The 20,323-nt window shown below is 34.3% G+C and overlaps 2 protein-coding genes across 9 annotated transcripts in view; both read right to left on the bottom strand.

Moving 5' to 3' along the window:
- LOC111698964 (uncharacterized) overlaps positions 1–5,762 on the bottom strand; it is a 15,804-nt gene extending 10,042 nt beyond the window's left edge. The window contains exons 1-3 of one of the 3 annotated variants that reach the window (XM_023469467.1): positions 4,518–5,762; positions 730–774; positions 104–208 (exon numbers count right to left, since the gene is read on the bottom strand). In XM_023469467.1, the coding sequence (XP_023325235.1) occupies positions 104–208; positions 730–774; positions 4,518–4,718 (351 nt within the window). In that variant the 5' untranslated portion in view covers positions 4,719–5,762. Of the gene's footprint in view, positions 1–103; positions 209–729; positions 775–4,451 lie in introns of all 3 variants that reach the window. The other 2 variants (XM_023469466.1, XM_023469465.1) reach the window with 2 other exon arrangements.
- Positions 5,763–6,392: 630 nt separating this feature from the next.
- On the bottom strand, positions 6,393–17,673 carry LOC111698965 (uncharacterized). Of its 6 annotated transcripts, none has more exons than XM_023469468.1 (12): positions 17,532–17,662; positions 16,976–17,020; positions 16,191–16,249; positions 14,960–15,000; positions 14,406–14,534; positions 13,517–13,598; positions 11,604–11,638; positions 11,449–11,495; positions 10,871–10,901; positions 8,484–8,534; positions 7,659–7,726; positions 6,393–6,483 (listed from the first exon to the last, which is right to left on the bottom strand). In XM_023469468.1, exons 1-12 carry the CDS (start codon positions 17,552–17,554, stop codon positions 6,435–6,437), a joined length of 660 nt encoding a protein of 219 aa, XP_023325236.1. In that variant the 5' UTR covers positions 17,555–17,662; the 3' UTR covers positions 6,393–6,434. The 6 variants fall into 6 exon arrangements, with proteins under 6 accessions (XP_023325236.1, XP_023325240.1, XP_023325241.1 ...); XM_023469472.1 differs by having other exon boundaries at positions 14,458–14,534; positions 17,532–17,661; XM_023469473.1 differs by having other exon boundaries at positions 13,517–13,560; positions 14,406–14,457; positions 17,532–17,660.
- Positions 17,674–20,323: the final 2,650 nt, after the last annotated feature.

Below are 20,323 nucleotides of genomic sequence, written 5' to 3' on the forward strand. Positions count from 1 at the left end.
TAGGTATGAGCTCCTCTAAAACCCGACTCGTTGAATATTTGAGAAACTCAGTGCATTGCTTTATTGATTTTTATTCATATACAATACTAGGTTTGTATCCTACCTCAACCTCCTCTAAGGACTCCTGAAGTCCTCGGAGCTTATCTTCAGTTCCTGATGATTGATCTCCAAGCTGAGATAAACTTCCGCTCAGCTGATTCTTGATATTCTGAACCAAGATTTATTCACAAACTTACAGACTAAAGATGAAAATGAAAATTCAGAACTTTTGTATTATTAGTCCCATCAGAAAGTATTAATTCGTATATTTGCTGTACTATAGATTAAGTTAATTTCTTCTGGATATCTCTGAAGATCAATGGGAGATCACTAAAATACGAGTCAGCTGTTTTTCACGGATTAAGCACTTAAAAGTTTCACAATAGATATCGAGTTAAGGCGCTTAAAGTTGTCAAGTCAGCTTCAACTCTCAAAATTGTACAAAGGTTTCACAAAAAAACACCGTCAATGCTAAATAAATCTGCTAGTCATTCTAAGAAAGAAACGCAATTGGAAAAAACAGAGGGAAAGAAAAACAAGGATAGCTTAATAGTTTTACCTCCAAAAAGGGTTAAAAGTAAACCTTGTGAATCAGGCATACTTATGGCACAATTCCCTGTAAATTTCAGATATATTCCATGTTTATCCTAATTTATTAGTTTTATTTATTTAAAAATAAATCCTGATTCCCTGAATATCCGTTTGAACCGCTACTAAAGATTCATCGTGCTGCTTCTGAATACGTCCTGATTATAGAACCCTTTTCCAGGTATAATCAGGACCCTGAGCTAGGTATAATCAGGACCTTGAACTAGGTATTATCAGGGCCCTATGCTAGATATAATCAATACCTTGACCAAGGTATAATCAAAACTCTGAGCTAGGTTTAATTAAAACACTGAGCTAGGTATAATAAGGACCCTGAGCGAGGTATAATCAGGACCCTAAGCTAGGTATAATCAGGACACTGAACTAGGTGTAACCAGGACCCTGAGCTAGCTAGGTATAATCAGAACCCTGAGCTAGGTATAATCAGGACTCTGAGCTGAATATAATCGGGACCCTGAGCTAGGTATAATAAGGACCCTGAGCTAGGTATAATCAGGACCCTGAGCTAGGTATAATCAGGAACCTGTGCTAGGTATAATCAGGAACCTGTGCTAGGTATAATCAGGAACTTGAGGTAGGTATAATCAGGAACCTGAGCTAGGTATAATCAGGAACCTGAGATAGGTATAATCAGGAACCTGAGGTAGGTATAATCAGGAACCTGAGGTAAGTATAATCAGGAACCTGAGGTAGGTATAATCAGGAACCTGAGGTAGGTATAATCAGGAACCTGAGCTAGGTATAATCAGGAACCTGAGGTAGGTATAATCAGGAACCTGAGCTAGGTATAATCAGGAACCTGAGGTAAGTAAGGTATAATCAGGAACCTGAGCTAGGTATAATCAGGAACCTGAGCTAGGTATAATCAGGAACCTGAGCTAGGTATAATCATTATAGCACGTGTGCTATAAAGTTTTAACTGGTTCCCGGATTTTCTCCAAAAATATTTAGGATACTTCCAAAAAAAAATTTTTCAATTGAAATGAACATAATATTTAAATCATCTTTATATTTTGACTTCTGCTTTGTTTCAAAGCATTTCTTATCTAAAAATAGCCATTGAAACAAGACTTTCATAAAATTACCTATAACTCTATTATTTTGGCACGACGTGCTTTAAAGTTTCTGGACTTAAATTTTCTCAATGTCTCGAAGGTTCTCGTCTTTTAAGATTATATCTTGTCCGTCGCTAAAGCTGAGGACAAAATTAAATCTAAAAAAGGCGCTTGAACCTTCTCGATAAAGAGAAAATTTCTTTCCAAAAACTTTAAAACACTGCGAACCAAAATAACAACGTTATAAATAAATAATTCATAGTTTACTAAATGTTTAAGCACAGAAATAAACCAGTTTTGGAACTTTTGGCCTACAAAGAACCCTGAATATAAGAAAACGGATCAAAAAAATTCCGTACAATCGTCTCTGAAGTCTCATCCTTTGTGGGTAACCCGTTATGTTAATTTTCTGAAAAGACCTTTGGATATTTTATTTTCATTGTATTTTGGAACTCTAAGAACAATCTTTTTAAAGTAAAATAATGAGGACACCTGAACCTGTATATAAGGTTTGAGAATTGATTAATCTAAGTTTGCGTGCAAAGACTTTCAGAATAAAATCGGGTAAATAGGGGAAATTGAAAAATCCACGGGGTGAAACTATTTCTATTTCGTGGATTTCAATCCTATTCTGCAAGAAATTTATGGTTGCACAAAGGAAATGCAATAAATTCGCACAATTTCGTGATTTAGAAACAATTATTTAATGTTTTCATTCATGTTAAACCATGGATTGTTGAAGTTGAAATCCACGAGAAAAATTCTTCCTTACAAAGTTGGACGTTTGTTTAGGGTTCAAACTTTACTTTTCCAATTTAACACGAAGCTTCCAGCAAAGCTAGAGGGCCGTGATAAACATATCAAATAATTTTATTATTTCATTATTTCATTAGCTTGTCCTTCAGTAGTTTCAGTTTCGACACCCAAGAAAGGATGACAAATTTAATGTGATCCATGATTGGGCACTTTTTTTATCCGTTGGTTAACGGTCGAGAACAATTAACGGACAGACTTCTTAAGCAGTTGGTTGTTCATGGCTTTTCAGTTCAGTTTGAAATATAAACCATGTCATATTAACACATGTCGTTTTGTCGTCAGTTAACGGAACTTTCCGTTCATTTTCAAAAACTGTCGTTCATGGATGGAACCAGAGGCGTATTCAGGGGTGGGGCTATGGGGGCTCAGCCCCCCCTGGACCAGTGAAATCTATGGATTTCAGGGGGTTTTCAAGCCCCAGCGTCTGCGGAGCCCTCCCCCGTAAAGAAAAAAAGTTTAAGCCCCCCCTGGACAAATTCCTGAATACGCCCCTGGATGAAACTTTGCCCAGCCCGAGGTTATAGAATAAGCTGGGTTACTCATGATGCGCTCCAATGTATGGAAAATGTCGTCTCCTAAGATAAAAACATAGTATGACGTCACACTCACCTCTGTAATCAGTGACGTCATATTAGGTTTTCATCTATCCATCTTATAGGAGCTATTTTTCGTACATTGGAGCGTATCGAGAGTAACAAACCTTGGCCTAGCCCTACAAGATCTAAAGAGAATCCCTAACAATAAAGAAACCCGAAGAAAAAAATCTGTCGTCTGTGAACGGGTATATCCCTGATTGTAAAGTAATAATTAAGATTACGATTCATTACAGAAAAGTGTGAATGATTATAAATAATCATTAAAACTTTTCAAAACACACAGTTGACACTTGACATTGTTAAAACTGCTTTCAGGCAAAACATTTAATAGGACCAGAGTTTTCTACAACCCAGAGAGAACCAGAGTTTTCTACAATCCAGAGAAAACCAGAGTTTGCTACAATCCAGAGAGAACCAGAGTTTTCTACAATCCAGGGAGAACCAGAGTTTTCTACAATCCGGAGAGAACCATGACCCCTTATTTTGCGTGATCTGAGGCCGAATTTAAAGAATTTGAGCCACGGCTTAAATTTAAGCCGCGGCTCAAATATGGTTTTTTTAAAATTTGTATTCAATTTTTCAAGATTTTAGCCGGCGCTGAATTGTAACCGGTTTTTGGGGGATTTATTTTATGGGATCTGAACTTCGCCTCGAAATCAAATTTCTGATCAATATATTTTTGCAACCTGATGATGTAAATGATAAATATTTCATACTTTGGCTTTTATATTCAACAGAATATTGTATTTTAAACCAAACCTCAGTAATTGATAAGGAATGTGAAAAACATGAGGATTAGGACATGAGTGGGGATGGGAATAACGGAGTAGAACCCATAAGTGTAAATTATCATATTTACTTTACAAATGAAGAATTATACAGGGTGCTGAGTTGTTCTCTAAGGTTTAGCTATTCTTGATTTTGCAAAAATGTTTGCAGAAAATATTCTCTTGCACATCAAAGTAAAAAACCTGTTTTTTTTGCAACCTGGTGCTGTAGACCATTTATGTTTCAAAGAATGAAATGGCTATATTCAGAGTTTGAAATATCATAGGTTTACACCATTAGGAACCAGATTTAATGAATAGGAGAAGTAATTGAACTTCATCTACACTTGTCAGATAACTGTTTAAACTGACGGTAGTGGCTCAACCCTTCTCGATATTCATTAAATCGGTCTCAGGTTGAACATATTTAGGGAGTAACATCTAACGCCTTAACAGATCTGAGTGACTTAAAAACTGCAGTAACTAAAACTGCAGTTTACGAATAGGATTGTCTAGTTATTAGTTTTTCATATTTCTGTGTCGGTCTAATCCTTAATCAGTTTGAATACCTTGATCTCCTCCCCCTTCTTGTTCAACTCTACCTTGTCCTTCTCCACCTGCTGGATCAGCTCTACCTGTTTCTCCGTTATCTCAAGCAACATCTTCCCCTGCTCCTCCACCAGTTTCTCCAGGGCCTCGATCTTCTCGTCATGTCCGTTCACCTTGTCCTCCATAACCTTCTTAGGGTCGGGTTTAGGTTCTCCTCGCTTCGGAGGACCAGGGTTTAGTTCTACATCTCCGGATAGGAGTAGAAGCAGAACTAGGTAGGACGCCATGGTTTCAGTAGGACGGAGTAAACTCAACTGAAACTCAGGTTTGCCCTGATTCTCCGGGTATACTCCTGATTACTAGGATTGTTTGTTCTCCGAGGAAGACAAAGTCTCAGGCCTAATTCAGTCGACATGACACTTTAAGATAATTAACTTACTTTTTTTCGTCTGAAATCACTTAATGGTATGACTCTATGCACAGCCAATTATCCGACCCCTCCCTTGGGAGTATTAAAGTATGTTGCAAGGTCAGAACCAACCTCAGGATCCTGCCCTGCCCCCCCCCCCCCGAGGCCATTTAAAGTTGTTTTATAAACAATCTATCTATCAAGAGAGGGGTTGATCCAGGGGATATCTTGAAATTAACCAATAAACTTTTTATTATGATTAACAAGGAACTGTTCACTTCTTTACATATAAATTCATTATAAATAAAAGGGAGTAGAAACGATATCTTAAAAGGGTTTAATACTTCCTACAAACTAGATATGGATCAACGGTCACAGGACAAGATAGGCCACCCCGCTCTAAAAGTTTCATGGTCCGTGCCTGTACAGCACGCACTGTATATGCAGTTCGTCGTACTGTCCAGTCGACCCAGCACGTTTTATGCAACAAATGTAGCCTGGCAAAATCACAGTAAGGCGGATACAGCAAAAATCCCGCGTTGGAACATTTCATAGATAGGACATTTCATACATAGGACGTTTTATACATAGGACATTTTATTGATAGGACATTTCATAGAAAGACATTTCATAGACGGACATTTTATATAAGATTTTTCATATAGAAGGGAAAATATGAAAAGAAAATATATCATTTGTAAAAAAAAATCTCCTCTGTTTATGGAAAATCTCCTCTGTCTATGGAAAATCTCCTCTGTCTATGGAAAATCTCCTATGTCTATGGAAAATCTCCTCTGTCTATGGAAAATCTCCTCTGTCTATGGAAAATCTTCTCTGTCAATGGAAAATCTTCTCTGTCTATGAAATGTCTTTGTCAATGAAATGTCCTATCTATGAAATTTCCTATCTATGAAATGTCCTATCCATGAAATGTCCTAGCAATGAACTGTCTTATCTATGAAATGTCCTATCTATGAAATGTCCTATCTATGAAATGTCCTATCTATGAAATGTTCTATCAATGAAATGTCTTATCTATGAAATGTTTTATTTATGAAATGTCCTATCTATGAAATGTCCTAGCAATGAACTGTCTTATCTATGAAATGTCCTATCTATGAAATGTCCTATCTATGAAATGTCTTATCTATGAAATGTCCTATCTATGAAATGTCTTATCTATGAAATGTCCTATTTATGAAATGTCCTATCTATGAAATGTCTTATCTATGAAATATCCCAACGCCAAAATCACAACAAAATGGAAATAAAGTAGATAAGTAAAAGTTAAAGTAAATAAGTAGAGTAGATCTAATCCTATAAAGTACGGGGAAAAGGCCGGGCCGGTACAAATTATACAATATACAATATTTATATAGATAGTAGTTTTTTTTCAGTGACCCTACATTTAAGGATGGGATTGCCCATTGATAGTACCGTTTAAAGTTGACGAAGGTAATTTAAAAAAAAATCTTGGATATCTCATTTTATTCTTGACTAGACTAGGCTTTCAGGGGTACTGTTAAACTTCAAAGAACGAAAAATCTAAAAAAAAATTTTAAAAATTTATTTTAAATTATATAATCTATTACAACTATTTTCCTTTCCCTGTCTCCTCAAAGTACAATTCTTTAGAGAATGTTCTGAAATAGAGATGCTTTATTGAAAATTATAATGGTAAGTCAAATTATGAAAGTTTTGAAAATTTGACTTGTAAAATGTGCAATATTTCTTGAGGAATAAAATTGAAGAATCAAACAAGAATCTGTTTAGCTACATGCGTTTATAGGTCGAAAAAAAATGTGTTTTAAACATGCCAAGATCGGTTGAATCTATGTGAATCTATGTGAATCTATGTGAATCTATGCGAATCTATATATAAATGTATTTGAATCTCTGTGAATCTATGTAAATCTATGTGAATCTATGTGAATCTATGTGAATCTATGTGAATCTATGTGAATCTATGTGAATCTATATATAAATGTATTTGAATCTCTGTGAATCTATGTTCTCTGTGAATCTATGTGAATCTATGTGAATCTATGTGAATCTATGTGAATCTATGTGAATCTATGTGAATCTATGAGAATATATGTTGATCTATGTGAATCAGTCAATAAATAGTTAAGCTATACGTTGATATTATTTTCTGTAAGAATAAAGGGAAACTATGCCGAAATGTTAAAGGGAGTGCTCACAAAATAAACCATGATTAATTAGAGCCATTTTTATTTGCTTCTCTACAGGGACTGTAAGCGTAATTTCAAGTAACCCTCCATGCAAAGATGGCAATGCCCGATTTACAACGGTACCCTTAAATGCTTTGTCTGATAAACTATGAATTAGATATAACTTTTTTTGTTTCTTTAAACTGTTTTTTTCCATTTGCAGGTTTTCTTCGAAAGTGATTTGCGTATTTCTTGTCCATAAGAAGCAATGGAAAATTCACAGAAATAAATCAGTCTGAACTTTTTTCAGATTTCAGATCAGATTAAGGATTCAGATTAAAGATTCAGATTAAGGATTCAGGTTAAGGATTCAGATTAAGGATTCAGATTAAGGATTCAGATTAAGGATTCAGATTAAGGATTCAGATTAAGGATTCAGATTAAGGATACCCGTTGTGTATCGGGCATATGCTTGTGTATTAAAGAGAATTCGAGGAACCCCAAATCGGTATTTTTAGGGAAATATAAACTCTAATTTTTCCCCCTAAACCTGGCTGTTATAAAAAAGAAATAGCAATTATTCTTTATAATTCATTTAACTATGGAACTACACTTACAGTCATTTTTTTGTATTTTTGTGCTTTTACCTGAAAAAACTCCAATCAATCTCAGGTTCAAATTTAACACCTTTAGTCTGACATGTTCCATCAGATTTCTAAATCAAAAGAATTCTTACTCGCTTATTAGGTTAATGTCCCTCAGGACATTTATGTAAAATAACCACCCGTTCTGTGAAATTTTTGAGATGAAAATTCGGCAATTTTCATCCCAAAAAACGATAAAATTGCGTACAACTACATTTTTGACCAATTTTGTCTACAAAATTGGTCTTGAGAACACTTGGTGTAGTAAAATTCCCTTAACTTCTCTGTAAAGTAGTTGTAAATGATTATTGTTATATCATAATTAATAATTTCTCTACCGTATTTTTTCGCAAAATTTTTGTATTTTTCCTCTCAAAATTTTCGCATTTGTTTTATCGCGAAATTTTCGCATTTCTTCTTCGCAAATATTTCGTAAAATACAGTGAGAACCAGAAAAAGCACTGACGAAGGCAAATGGTTTGTGCACACTGCGGACTGTCCATTTGCGGTGTCTCACGTTCATTGGACTACTTCATATCATAACTATGTGCCAAATTCTTGACTTCCTTTATCACATAGATTTCTGGTTCTCACTGTATAATAGAAATAAATAACCAATAATTATCTCGAGGCAAGCAGAAAACGTGCTTCTAAGATCAGTATTTACCTCTAATCAAGCAGAAAACTTGCGTCTAAGATCAATATTTATCTCCAAGCAAGCAGAAAACGTGCTTCTAAGATCAATATTTTCCTGAAAACGTGCTTGTTTCTAAGCTCAATATTCACCTCGAGGCAAGCGAAAAACGTGCTTCAAATATCAATAGTTACCTCTAAACAAGTAGAAAACGTGCTTCTAAGATCAATCTCATCCTTCTCACACTATAGATATAAATATTTCTGGGTCAAACTAATTATTTCAGAGGTATGCCAGTACAAACTTCGGATCAGAGGTACCAGTACAAACTTCGAACCAGAGGTACCAGTAAAAACTTCGTACCAGAGGTACCAGTACAAACTTCGAATCAGAGGTACCAGTACAAACTTCGGACCAGAGGTACCAGTACAAACTTCGGATCAGAGGTACCAGTACAAACTTCGGACCAGAGGTACCAGTACAAACTTCGGACCAGAGGTACCAGTACAAACTTCGGACCAGAGGTACCAGCACAAACTTCAGACCAGAGGTACCAGCACAAACTTCGGATCAGAGGTACCAGCACAAACTTCGGACCAGAGGTACCAGCACAAACTTCAGACCAGAGGTACCAGCACAAACTTCGGATCAGAGGTACCAGCACAAACTTCGGACCAGAGGTACCATGTACAAACTTCGGACCAGAGGTACCAGTACAAACTTCGGACAAGAGGTATACCAGTACAAACTTCGCACCAGAGGTACCAGCACAAACTTCGGACCAGAGGTACCAGCACAAACTTCAGACCAGAGGTACCAGCACAAACTTCGGATCAGAGGTACCAGCACAAACTTCGGACCAGAGGTACCAGTACAAACTTCTGACCAGAGGTATACCAGTACAAACTTCGGATCAGAGGTACCAGTACAAACTTCGGATCAGAGGTACCAGCACAAACTTCGGATCAGAGGTACCATGTACAAACTTCGGACCAGAGGTACCAGTACAAACTTCGGACCCGAGGTATCATGTACAAACTTCGGTCTAAGACTTACAAACGTCGGACCAATACAAAAGTCAAACTAAGAGAAAAATGTATTTGAATTTAAAATAATTTTTTTTTTTTAAATCCGTGATTTTATCTTTTCAAAATTCGCAATCTCAAAAAGTCTGAGAATATTAGTTCAGTTTTAACTCTGATTTTTTTAAATAACAAATGAGGGATTTTTATCCAAAAGTATTATTAAATTCTACCAGAAGGAACTGAGTTCTTGCCACTAACTTAAGTTTTCTAATCCCTAAATATTTGTAACCTGATGATAATAAACTTTGATACATTCAAAACTCTAACTGTTTCATCTTTTAATGAAATATCAAATGTCTACGACACTGGGTTGAAAGGTAAACATGGGGTTAAAGCATTAAAACAGAGTGTGAGACAAAAACTCAACTTCTGTTTGTTTTAATGTTTACACAGTGCTACTTTTATCATGAAAAGGGAGGTTTTATGTATTTCTTATAACCATGGTCTTTTTTTCAAAATGAACGACGTTTGTACTGGTCCGACATTTAAACTAGTCCGACTTTTGTTCCAGTCCGACGTTTGTTAGTCTGACGTTTGTCTAGTCAGACCTCTGTGCCGTCAACGTTCGTACCGGTCCGACGTTTGAACTAGTCCGACGTTTGTACGGGTCAGACGTTTGAACTGGTCCGGCATTTGAACTAGTCTGACGTTTGTACAGTCCAACGTCTGTATAGTTAACGTTCGTACCGGTCCGATGTTTGTACAGTCCGAACTTTGTACAGCCCGACCTTTGTACCGTCCGAAGTTTGTACTGGTCTTACTTGTACCATTTTAGAGTGTCAAGAAATATCGGTTTTACAGTCCAAAGAAATCATTGAACTGAAAGTTTTTAATATCAAAGGTCTAATATTTCCGTTAATGTACTTTCCATGTAGCAACTTCCCAAACCAAATGAGCTCGCCACAGCGTTCGATGCCCTAACATATCCCAGTGTAAATAGATAGATAGTGTAGTTTCCATTGATAGTTTGGGGAAATACTGTAGATTAATTTCCCTCGGAAATACCGTTGGTAAGATACCACAATAAACTCGATCTAAGAAATGTCAAATATTTATCTAAAAAATGTGTTGGAGCATTGGAGCCAAATCCAACTTAACAGCTCGGTACTTGAAATGTTGATGAATGAGTGTACACGTATATAAGAGTCTACATGTTTATACAATGTTCCCATAAAAATGCGGAATTATATTTCGATATTACGAGCAAATACAGTGATAACCAGAAAACAATGGAATAGGAAGACGACATTATGGTTTAATACTTCAATGTAGTTAATGTTGTTACAAAGAAAATTGTTCTACAAGACACATGTCAAATCACCAATTCAGTGAAATAGGTCTGTTTACACGTTGCAAAATTGATGTGTCTCACTCTCCTGCTCATGAAACTTTTAAAAGTTATAACTTGATTCTGAAAGTCGTCTTCCTATTTCAGACTTTTCTGGTTATCACTTTAGTGTAGAAAAATAGGGTTGATATTATATGATGTTACAAACCTGTAAAACGAGCTTGGAGGTTTTCTTATCTCTGAAATATGGATAATTTCTATATAAATGAAATCTATGAAATATATCAAAAATAGAACATATATATATATATATATATAAATATCGTGTGATTTTAAGTACAGTAGTCCAATGAACATGCAACAGTCTTGTTTCGTAAATAACCCAATTTCTTTTTAAAAGTGGATTTTTAATTCAGATGCTTTAAAACAGCATCAAATACGCACAATATTGATTAAATGTCGTCTTCCTAATCCCCAATTTTTATGGGTCTTACTATAGAACCGTCAACAAAGGAATTGAGTTTTGCCACAAACTCAATTTTCTTAGAAAGCTTATTATTTGATCGGACAGATTTCATAATTTGAAATAATTTTCTGATCTTTATATCTTTGCAACCAAATTTCGTAGACCATAGATATTTTAAACTATGAATTATGTTAAATAAAATATCAAAGGTTTACAAAACCAGGTTGCAAAGATACAGGGATCAGAAAATTTGAGTTTGTAGCAAAGACTCAATTTCTTTCTAATCTTAGAAAAATTGTTCTTTATAATTTTTAATTTACCTTTCTAAGATAAAGAACAAACCTCTGGAACATTTTTCAGTTCTCTTCTAACAAGAACGAAGAAATCAATAATCAAACAATTAAAATATTAAAAGAGATAAATTAAAAAAATATTATTTGAAACTATGAGATTTTAAGCTTAAATGATTTCTTTCCTCGTAGCACTTTCCATCACTCCAGAGCTGTTCATCTACGATATAGGTTAATATTAAAGGGACTGTTATGAAAGGTTAATATTAAAGGGACTGTTATGAAAGGTTAATATTAAAGGGACTATTATGAAAGGTTAAATTAAAGGGACTGTTATGAAAGGTTAAATTAAAGGGACTGTTATGAAAGGTTAACATTAAAGGGACTGTTATGAAAGGTAAACATTAAAGGGACTGTCATGCAAGGTTAGATTAAAGGGAATGTTATGAAAGGTTAACATTAAAGGGACTGTCATGAAAGGTTAGATTAAAAGGGACTGTCATGAAAGGTTAGATTAAAGGGACTGGCATGAAAGATTAAAATTAAAGGGACTGCCATGAAAGGTTAAATTAATGGGACTGTCATGAAAGTTTAAATTAAAGGGACTGTTATGAAAGGTTAAAATTAAAGTGACTGTTATGAAAGGTTAACATTAAAGGGACTTTAGACGTAATGTAAGGGACCATTTTTAGTAGACTAACAACTTTTTAAACCATTTTCTTGATGTAAATTGAGTGCAACCGAGGGTATTTACAATTGTAAAGTGGACATGAAATTCCAAAAATGGAAAATAGGGCTGGGCAAGTTTCAACTTTTCAAGCCGTTTCGTTAAAGTTGAGTTTTTAAGATAAAATCTCAGATAATCATTGGTTCTAGAGGGTAAGAACGAAACTTGGTTTCGTTAATGGTATTTTCCATTTTTTTTAAAGTTACAGTTAGTTATCAATCTAAATTTTATTAACGCGTTAACGGAAAATTTTCAACAACCATTAACAGCTGGAGCCGTTAAGGATACGGTTATTACAGAATAAAAAAATTGTTAACTGTTAGTAAAATTGTTAAAGGCCCAATCGTTAACGGTCTATTACAGTATTAAGGGCATTAACGATGCAAACGTCAAAAATAAATATCTTTAACGGGTTATGAAATATTTAACAGCGCAGCTGTTAACGGTCTATTGCCGTATTAACGGCGCAAATACATGAAAATGACTTTTAAAAACATCTGAACACACTAATTTGTTTTAAAATGGTTTTTGCCATTTGTTAACGAACTCTTCTGTTAATTTTCAAAAACCTCCGTTTCGTTAACAGAACTTTGCCCAGTCATAGTCTTAAGTCCCTTAAATAACGAACAATAATATAAAACAAAGAAATCCTACTTACTCGGTAATTGGCAATCATTCTTCCGGCAGACATATTCATCCTTCCTTAATATTTCCATATTATATCCAGGGGAACAAATACCCTGGAAAATGTTAATCAATAAAAAAATTGTGTGTCTGGTTGAAATTGAAAAACTTTGCATGGAAAAAATGTCGGCTTTTACTAAAATTGAAAATCCCTCAATTTAAACCAAAAAATTCGCAAACATTTTTGATTGTTGGAGAACGATATAAAATGGCGACTTAAAAGGCATAAGTTAAAAGCTAAAATTTTACTAGAAAAGGGTTGCAAATCCAAGACTATATTAATTTGGCATCAAATTTTACTAAAGGTTGGCTTTTAAGAGCTGCAACGTCTTGGGCTTTGAGTTTACCTCACCAATCTACATACATACTTTTATTAATCAACTTTTACTTTTATTTGTAGCTTTGCAGACATGTATATATATACATTTTAATAAATATTACACGATTGTTTCTATAAAATTTCAAATAATGTATATACATTTCAATAAATATTACGCGATTGTTTCTATAGAATTTCAAATAAAAGTAGTAAGCTAAGCCATCCCCCCTAAATCAGTGAAATCTGTGCTGAGCCCCCCTGGAAAGAGTTTTAATATTGCCAACCTGCATTAACAGAACTTTGCCCAGTCATAGTCTTAAGTCCCTTAAATAACGAACAATAATATAAAACAAAGAAATCCTACTTACTCGGTAATTGGCAATCATTCTTCCGGCAGACATATTCATCCTTCCTTAATATTTCCATATTATATCCAGGGGAACAAATACCCTGGAAAATGTTAATCAATAAAAAAATTGTGTGTCTGGTTGAAATTGAAAAACTTTGCATGGAAAAAATGTCGGCTTTTACTAAAATTGAAAATCCCTCAATTTAAACCAAAAAATTCGCAAACATTTTTGATTGTTGGAGAACGATATAAAATGGCGACTTAAAAGGCATAAGTTAAAAGCTAAAATTTTACTAGAAAAGGGTTGCAAATCCAAGACTATATTAATTTGGCATCAAATTTTACTAAAGGTTGGCTTTTAAGAGCTGCAACGTCTTGGGCTTTGAGTTTACCTCACCAATCTACATACATACTTTTATTAATCAACTTTTACTTTTATTTGTAGCTTTGCAGACATGTATATATATACATTTTAATAAATATTACACGATTGTTTCTATAAAATTTCAAATAATGTATATACATTCCAATAAATATTACGCGATTGTTTCTATAGAATTTCAAATAAAAGTAGTAAGCTAAGCCATCCCCCCTAAATCAGTGAAATCTGTGCTGAGCCCCCCTGGAAAGAGTTTTAATATTGCCAACCTGCGTAGAGTTCTGATATTTCCAACCTGCGTAGAGTTCTGACATTTCCAACCTGCGTAGAGTTCTGATATTTCCAACCTGCGTAGAGTTCTAATATTTCCCACCTGCATAGAGTTCTGATATTTCCAACCTGCGTAGAGTTCTAATATTTCCAACCTGCGTAGAGTTCTGATATTTTCAACCTGCGTAGAGTTCTGATATTTCCAACCTGCGTAGAGTTATGATACTTCCAACCTGCGTAGAGTTCTGATATTTCCAACCTGCGTAGAGTTCTGATATTTCCAATCTGCATAGAGTTCTGATATTTCCAACCTGCGTAGAGTTCTGATAACATTTTCCTTGGACTTCCACAAGGTGTATGTTTGGATTACAAATACATTCAGCATCTCCTGGATTAGAGAGTTTACTAGGGCAACCCTGGTTAAACATATCCTCATCCAGGGGTCTACCTTGGTTAGACTTTAATTTTCATTCAGGTGGGAACCCTGGTTAAACTTTATCCTTTTACACGGGGCAACCCTGGTTAGACTTATCCGAATCCTGGGGTCAACCTTGGTTAGACTTTAATTTTCATTCAGGGGGCAACCCTGGTTAGACGTTATTCTTATACAGGGGGCAATCCTGATTAGGTTTTATCTTCATCCATGGGGAAACCCTAGTTAGACTTTATCTTCATCCAGGGGGCAACCCTGGTTAGACTTTATCTTCACCAGGGGCAACCCTGGTTAGACATTACTCGCATTTGCTTTTTATAGAGCGAACAATTTTTACATAAATTGGTTATTTTTAAATGAACTAAATGCAGTTATCTTACCTTTAAAATCAACACGAATAATTTGGCCTTCTTTTGGACAACTGTTTTTAGATTTGTACATTGTACATTATACAGTGCATTGAATGTCAAGAATTCCATAAATAAAGATTTGGACAATTGTAAGTCAAGAATTCAAAAAAAAGATTTGGCAATTGTACTCAAAAATTCAGTTTTAAAATTACACTCTAGTTTTACATGTACTATCTGTTAAAGAAATTGTTTAATAATAGTTTCCAAAGCATAATACAAAGCATGAAACTGTTCAAATTGTGCAGTGCAGTATTAAAATAGGAATCAGCTTCAAGTCTATTTAAACAGATTAATGACTATTGGATGTACTGCACTGTGTAGTGGACCCTGTACACTGTGCAGTGCCGTACATGGCTATAAAGTTAAATAAATTGCTGTAAAATGCAGTACTTTGCTTTACAGTGCAGTAAACTGCTGTACAGCATCTACATTGCTTTGTGCAGTAAATTACTGTACAACGCGACACATTGATTTACAGTGCAGTACATTGCAATACATTGCTGAACAGTGCATTATATGGCTGCAAAGTTTATCACATTACTGTCCAATGCAGTAAATTGCTCTACATTGCAGTAAATTGCTGTACAATGCAGTAAATTGCTGTACAATGCAGTAAATTACTGTATAATGCAGTAAATTGCTGTACAATGCAGTAAATTGCTCTACATTGCAGTAAATTACTGTATAATGTAGTAAATTCCTGTACAATGCAGTAAATTACTTTACAATGTAGTAAATTACTGTGCAATGCAGTAAGTTACTGTACAATGCAGTAAATTACTGTGCAATGCAGTAAGTTGCTGTACAATGCAGTAAATTACTGTACAATATAGTAAATTACTGTGCAATACAGGAAATTACTAAAATGCAGTAAATTGCGGTACAATACAGTGAGTTACAGTTTATTGCAGTAAAGTACTGTACAATGCAGTAAATTACAGTACAATGCAGTAAATTACTGTACAATGCAGTAAATTGAGGTACAATACAGTAAATTACTGTATAATGCAGTAAATTGCTGTACAATGCAGTAAATTGCTGTACAATGCAGTAAACTACTGTATAATGCAGTAAATTGCTGTACAATGCAGTAAATTGCTGTACAATGCAGTAAATTACTGTATAATGCAGTAAATTCCTGTACAATATAGTAAATTACTGAACAATATAGTAAATTACTGTACAATATACAGCATCTTTCCTAGAAATACATCTTCCATCAACTTTGAACTCATTATTATCATCACAGTCACGCCGACACTAAAAACCATCTTGGATTAGAAAAAGAAGATCTAAATAATTTAGTCTTAAAATAAAAGCCTGACTACAAAGTTCTGTGGGGTAATTAAAATTATAATCATAACAACACATGAAAATTGTAATTATAGCAACACATGAAAATTATAATTATAACAACACATGAAAATTGTAATTATAACAACACATGAAAATTATAATTATAACAACACATGAAAATTATAATTATAACAACACATGAAAATTATAACTATAACAACACATGAAAATTGTAATTATAACAAAACATGAAAATTATAATTATAGCAACACATGAAAATTATAATTATAAGAACACATGAAAATTATAATTATAGCAACACATGAAAATTATAATTATAACTACACATGAAAATTATAATTTGAGTTATTTTTCCACCCAAAAAAATTTGTTCAGAGAAGAAGAAGAATTTCCAATGTTGAATTTTCAACTTGGAATTTTCATTTCCAGGCTAAAACAAAGCCGTAGTAAATTTGATTCTATGGTACAGTATACGTCACCCTAACCAGACTAAAATACGATAGGGGTCAATTTTCTTGACATAGTCTCGTCGGAGGGCTAACTATGACAACTCCCATGGCGCGTTCAGACTTTTTACAGTACCCGGCCTAATCCTAGGCCTATTTGACCGACCCCACTGGCTTAGTCCACCGTGCCATAGGATAAGCTAAATCTTCTATTGGTCTTACCATAGACTTCCCAGTTGGCCCGATAACAAGAAATCCTCCGTCATTCTGGAAAATAAATTTAAAAGCGTCAAAAATTAGTAATTTTGATTTTGAATATAACCATTATCAAATTAAATTATTTAAGTAAAAGTTAATTTTAAAACTTATGAAAAGGGACAGTTATGCATTTGCCATTTTCAATTCCATATTTAATTTAAAAAAAGGCCACCCCATTTTCCCGATTTGGTGCAGATTTGCAATCATCATTTTTCGCGAATTAACGTTATAACTTTTATCTAAGAATAAACTATATTTTTCAATATTTTTCAACAAAAAGGGACAGTGTAGTGTTAATAATAAAAAAAATTATGACTCACCCTGTTCTTAAACAATGGCTGTAATATTTCTTTGCAATATTTGGCAAAACTTTTGGATTAAATCCTTATTTTTGAATGCTTGTCGAGAATTATATAAAAAAACACAGAAAAAGTATAAAATCAATAAAGTAAACTGCTTCGGCTGTTTATTGTACTTTTCTTAGAGCCAAAATATTTTTTTTATGAAATATCAAAAATACCTTTTGTTTGCATATTGTTTCATTAAAAATGGAATAACACTTTAAATCTAGGTAGAAGGCAATCTCTCCAACTAGAAATTATAAAAATAGTGAAAAATTGAGTCTAAGCCAGTAGCCACAAACTCCGATTGTATAGTCCAGTATCATTGCAACCTAATGTTGCAGATCTTAGGTATTTCAAATTATGACAGCTGTTAGATCAAAGATTTGAGTTTGTGACCAAGACTTTTTAATATACATAACTTAATATATTTTTNATAAAAAATTCAATTTTCGCAAATTTGCAAATTTTTTTGCAGATTCTAAAAGTAGAGCACAAGAGCTTTCTAATGATGTATCATTTGTCATATTTGGACATCAAACATGGGATTTAGAGGGGGGTCAAATTGACCCCCCCCCCAGCGTATCCTGGTTTTCAAGTACCCCAGCAGGGATAGGGTTAAAGGAAAACAACAAGTTTAAAACTTTTAACAATTGTTTTAAACTTTATTTTGATTTCAACAATGTTGTTTAATAAAGCTATTTTAGCTATCGTCCATTATTCGACTTCTCAAAAAACTGAGTTTTTGCCAAAATTTCAAATTTTTTAATTCCTATATCTGGACAACCCGACGTTGTATACCTTTGATATGTATCACTAATAATTCGGTTAGATCAAATGGTCTAAGTTTCAAAATACCAATGGTTTACACCATCAGGTTGCAAAGGTATTGGGATTAGAACATTTGGGTTTGTGTTAAAAACTCAGTTCGTCTGACTACGTAGTACGCACACTGGAAGAACATGACAATGCATGATAAGGAATGACTTTTGTGCATTCTATTTTAGCAGTTTTATAAGCGTTGGAATTTTGGACAATATTACTTTTATAAGATATTTTTTAAGCCTTTTCATTGTAGGCCAGACGTATCATTCTATTTATTTTAACCCACAAATAACATTTCACGTTTAATTACAGTGGTTTACAAAATATAGTGAAATGCAACTGGACTTAAAATTTTTATATAATCATTCAAAAGATGAGACTTGTATTGATATATTTCTCAAAGTTTTTATTATCTTATTTATTAAATTCACGACCCAGGGAATAGTTGACCCAGCACGTCGAGATCACAGTGCTCAGTCTGAGTTTTTTTTTACTATTTCTCCCAGGTGATAAAAGCACAGATATAGTCGTTTCTGGTGTATCTTTCTTTTATTCTCTTAATTTAGTGGCAACAGATCAGAAAAACTAGATGGTATCTAGAAAAATTTCAAAAATTTTAATAAAATCACATAACTGAATGTTTAAAACAATACTAGCTGTTAAAATCCACACAATTGAAATAACTTCACTTCTCTTGACTCCTAAGTTAATGCTTACCCGCAGATAAAAGGGTTGTAAGCATTTGAGAAAGCAAAACATTGCTGTTATGCCGCATGTTGTCTGCAGCGCAAGGATTTGGTAAGAACTGTACAACTACATTATGAAACTTCCCGCCATTTCTTCCACCACCGGGCGTACCAATATCAAACCTGAATCTTAAAGGGATTCAGAACATTTTTATTCGAACATTTTTCCAAGAAATTTTTTTAACCCAAAGGCCTGATTTTTTAAATTGCATACAGTGTTTAATATGCATGAGGCATTATTTGTTTAAATCTATATATTGCGAACTTGTTCTTTAAAAACGTGACTTTTCTGCACTTTATATTCAATATATTCAATGATCACTGTACCGTGAATTTTTAGTTTTATAAACTCTGGTTCTGCTTCAATCATTTAAAACAATTAAAGTTAAAAAATACATAGATTTTTTCTCTTTTCTTTCTCTTGTCAGTATATATTCATGTTATACTATATCTCTGTTCAATGTTTTTAAATTGACAGACAGATGGGCGGGGTAGGGGGGGGGGGGGTAAGATTTAAAAAATCATGCATTGGACCTGAAAAGTGAATGATGAGTTTGACGTAATGATGGAAGTAGGGCTGGGCGCGTTCCTGGTGGAACGATCGTTCTTTCCCGAGAACGAACGGAACGATCAAGAACGATCCCATCGTTCCGAAAAAAACGAACGCTTAGAACTCGTTCTTAAAAATATTGGAACGATTAGTAAAAGAACGGAACGGAACAGAACAGGAATTGCTTGAAAAGAACGGTTAAAATCGTTAACGCCTTCTTATTATCAAGAACGCGTTCTAAGTTGGGAACGCATTTTAAATCAGAAATATGTGTTCTAAATCATCTGGAAATAGTGAAAGATTTTTTTATTTAATCACCTGACCCTCGGCCCTATATATTTGCAATCCTATGTTGTAGACCTTAGATATTTCAAACTATGAAAATTCTGTTGGATCAAATGATCTAAGTTTAAAATATCGAAGGCTTACACCATCAGGTTGCAAAGTTATAGTGATGAGAAAATTTTAGTTATTTTCCCGGTAAAATCATTCAAGTGCGGGTAAACGGCGGGAATAACTTTTTGTAACCTTGGCAGCGCTCCGGGTTCCCAAGATAGTATTTAATAATCTCAGATCGTCAATGAATTCTCATATTTCGGGATAACCCCTGTATAGTAGATAATGTAGATGGTGTATTTTTGGACCTACGCCCATCCCCTCTACTGCCCATCCGACCTACAAGCACGTGGTTTTAACAGCTGTGGTAGGTCCAATGCACTGTAGGTCGGATGGCATATTGGTGCATCTGACCTACTTTTAAGCTGTAAGTAGGACACGTATGTAGGCAGAGGCGCAACTAGGACTTTTGCTTGGGGGGGCAATATATTATTTTGTTAGGGTTTGGGGGGGG

Source organism: Eurytemora carolleeae, unplaced genomic scaffold, assembly GCF_000591075.1.
Source record: "Eurytemora carolleeae unplaced genomic scaffold, Eaff_2.0 scaffold129, whole genome shotgun sequence".
Taxonomy (NCBI): domain Eukaryota; kingdom Metazoa; phylum Arthropoda; class Copepoda; order Calanoida; family Temoridae; genus Eurytemora; species Eurytemora carolleeae.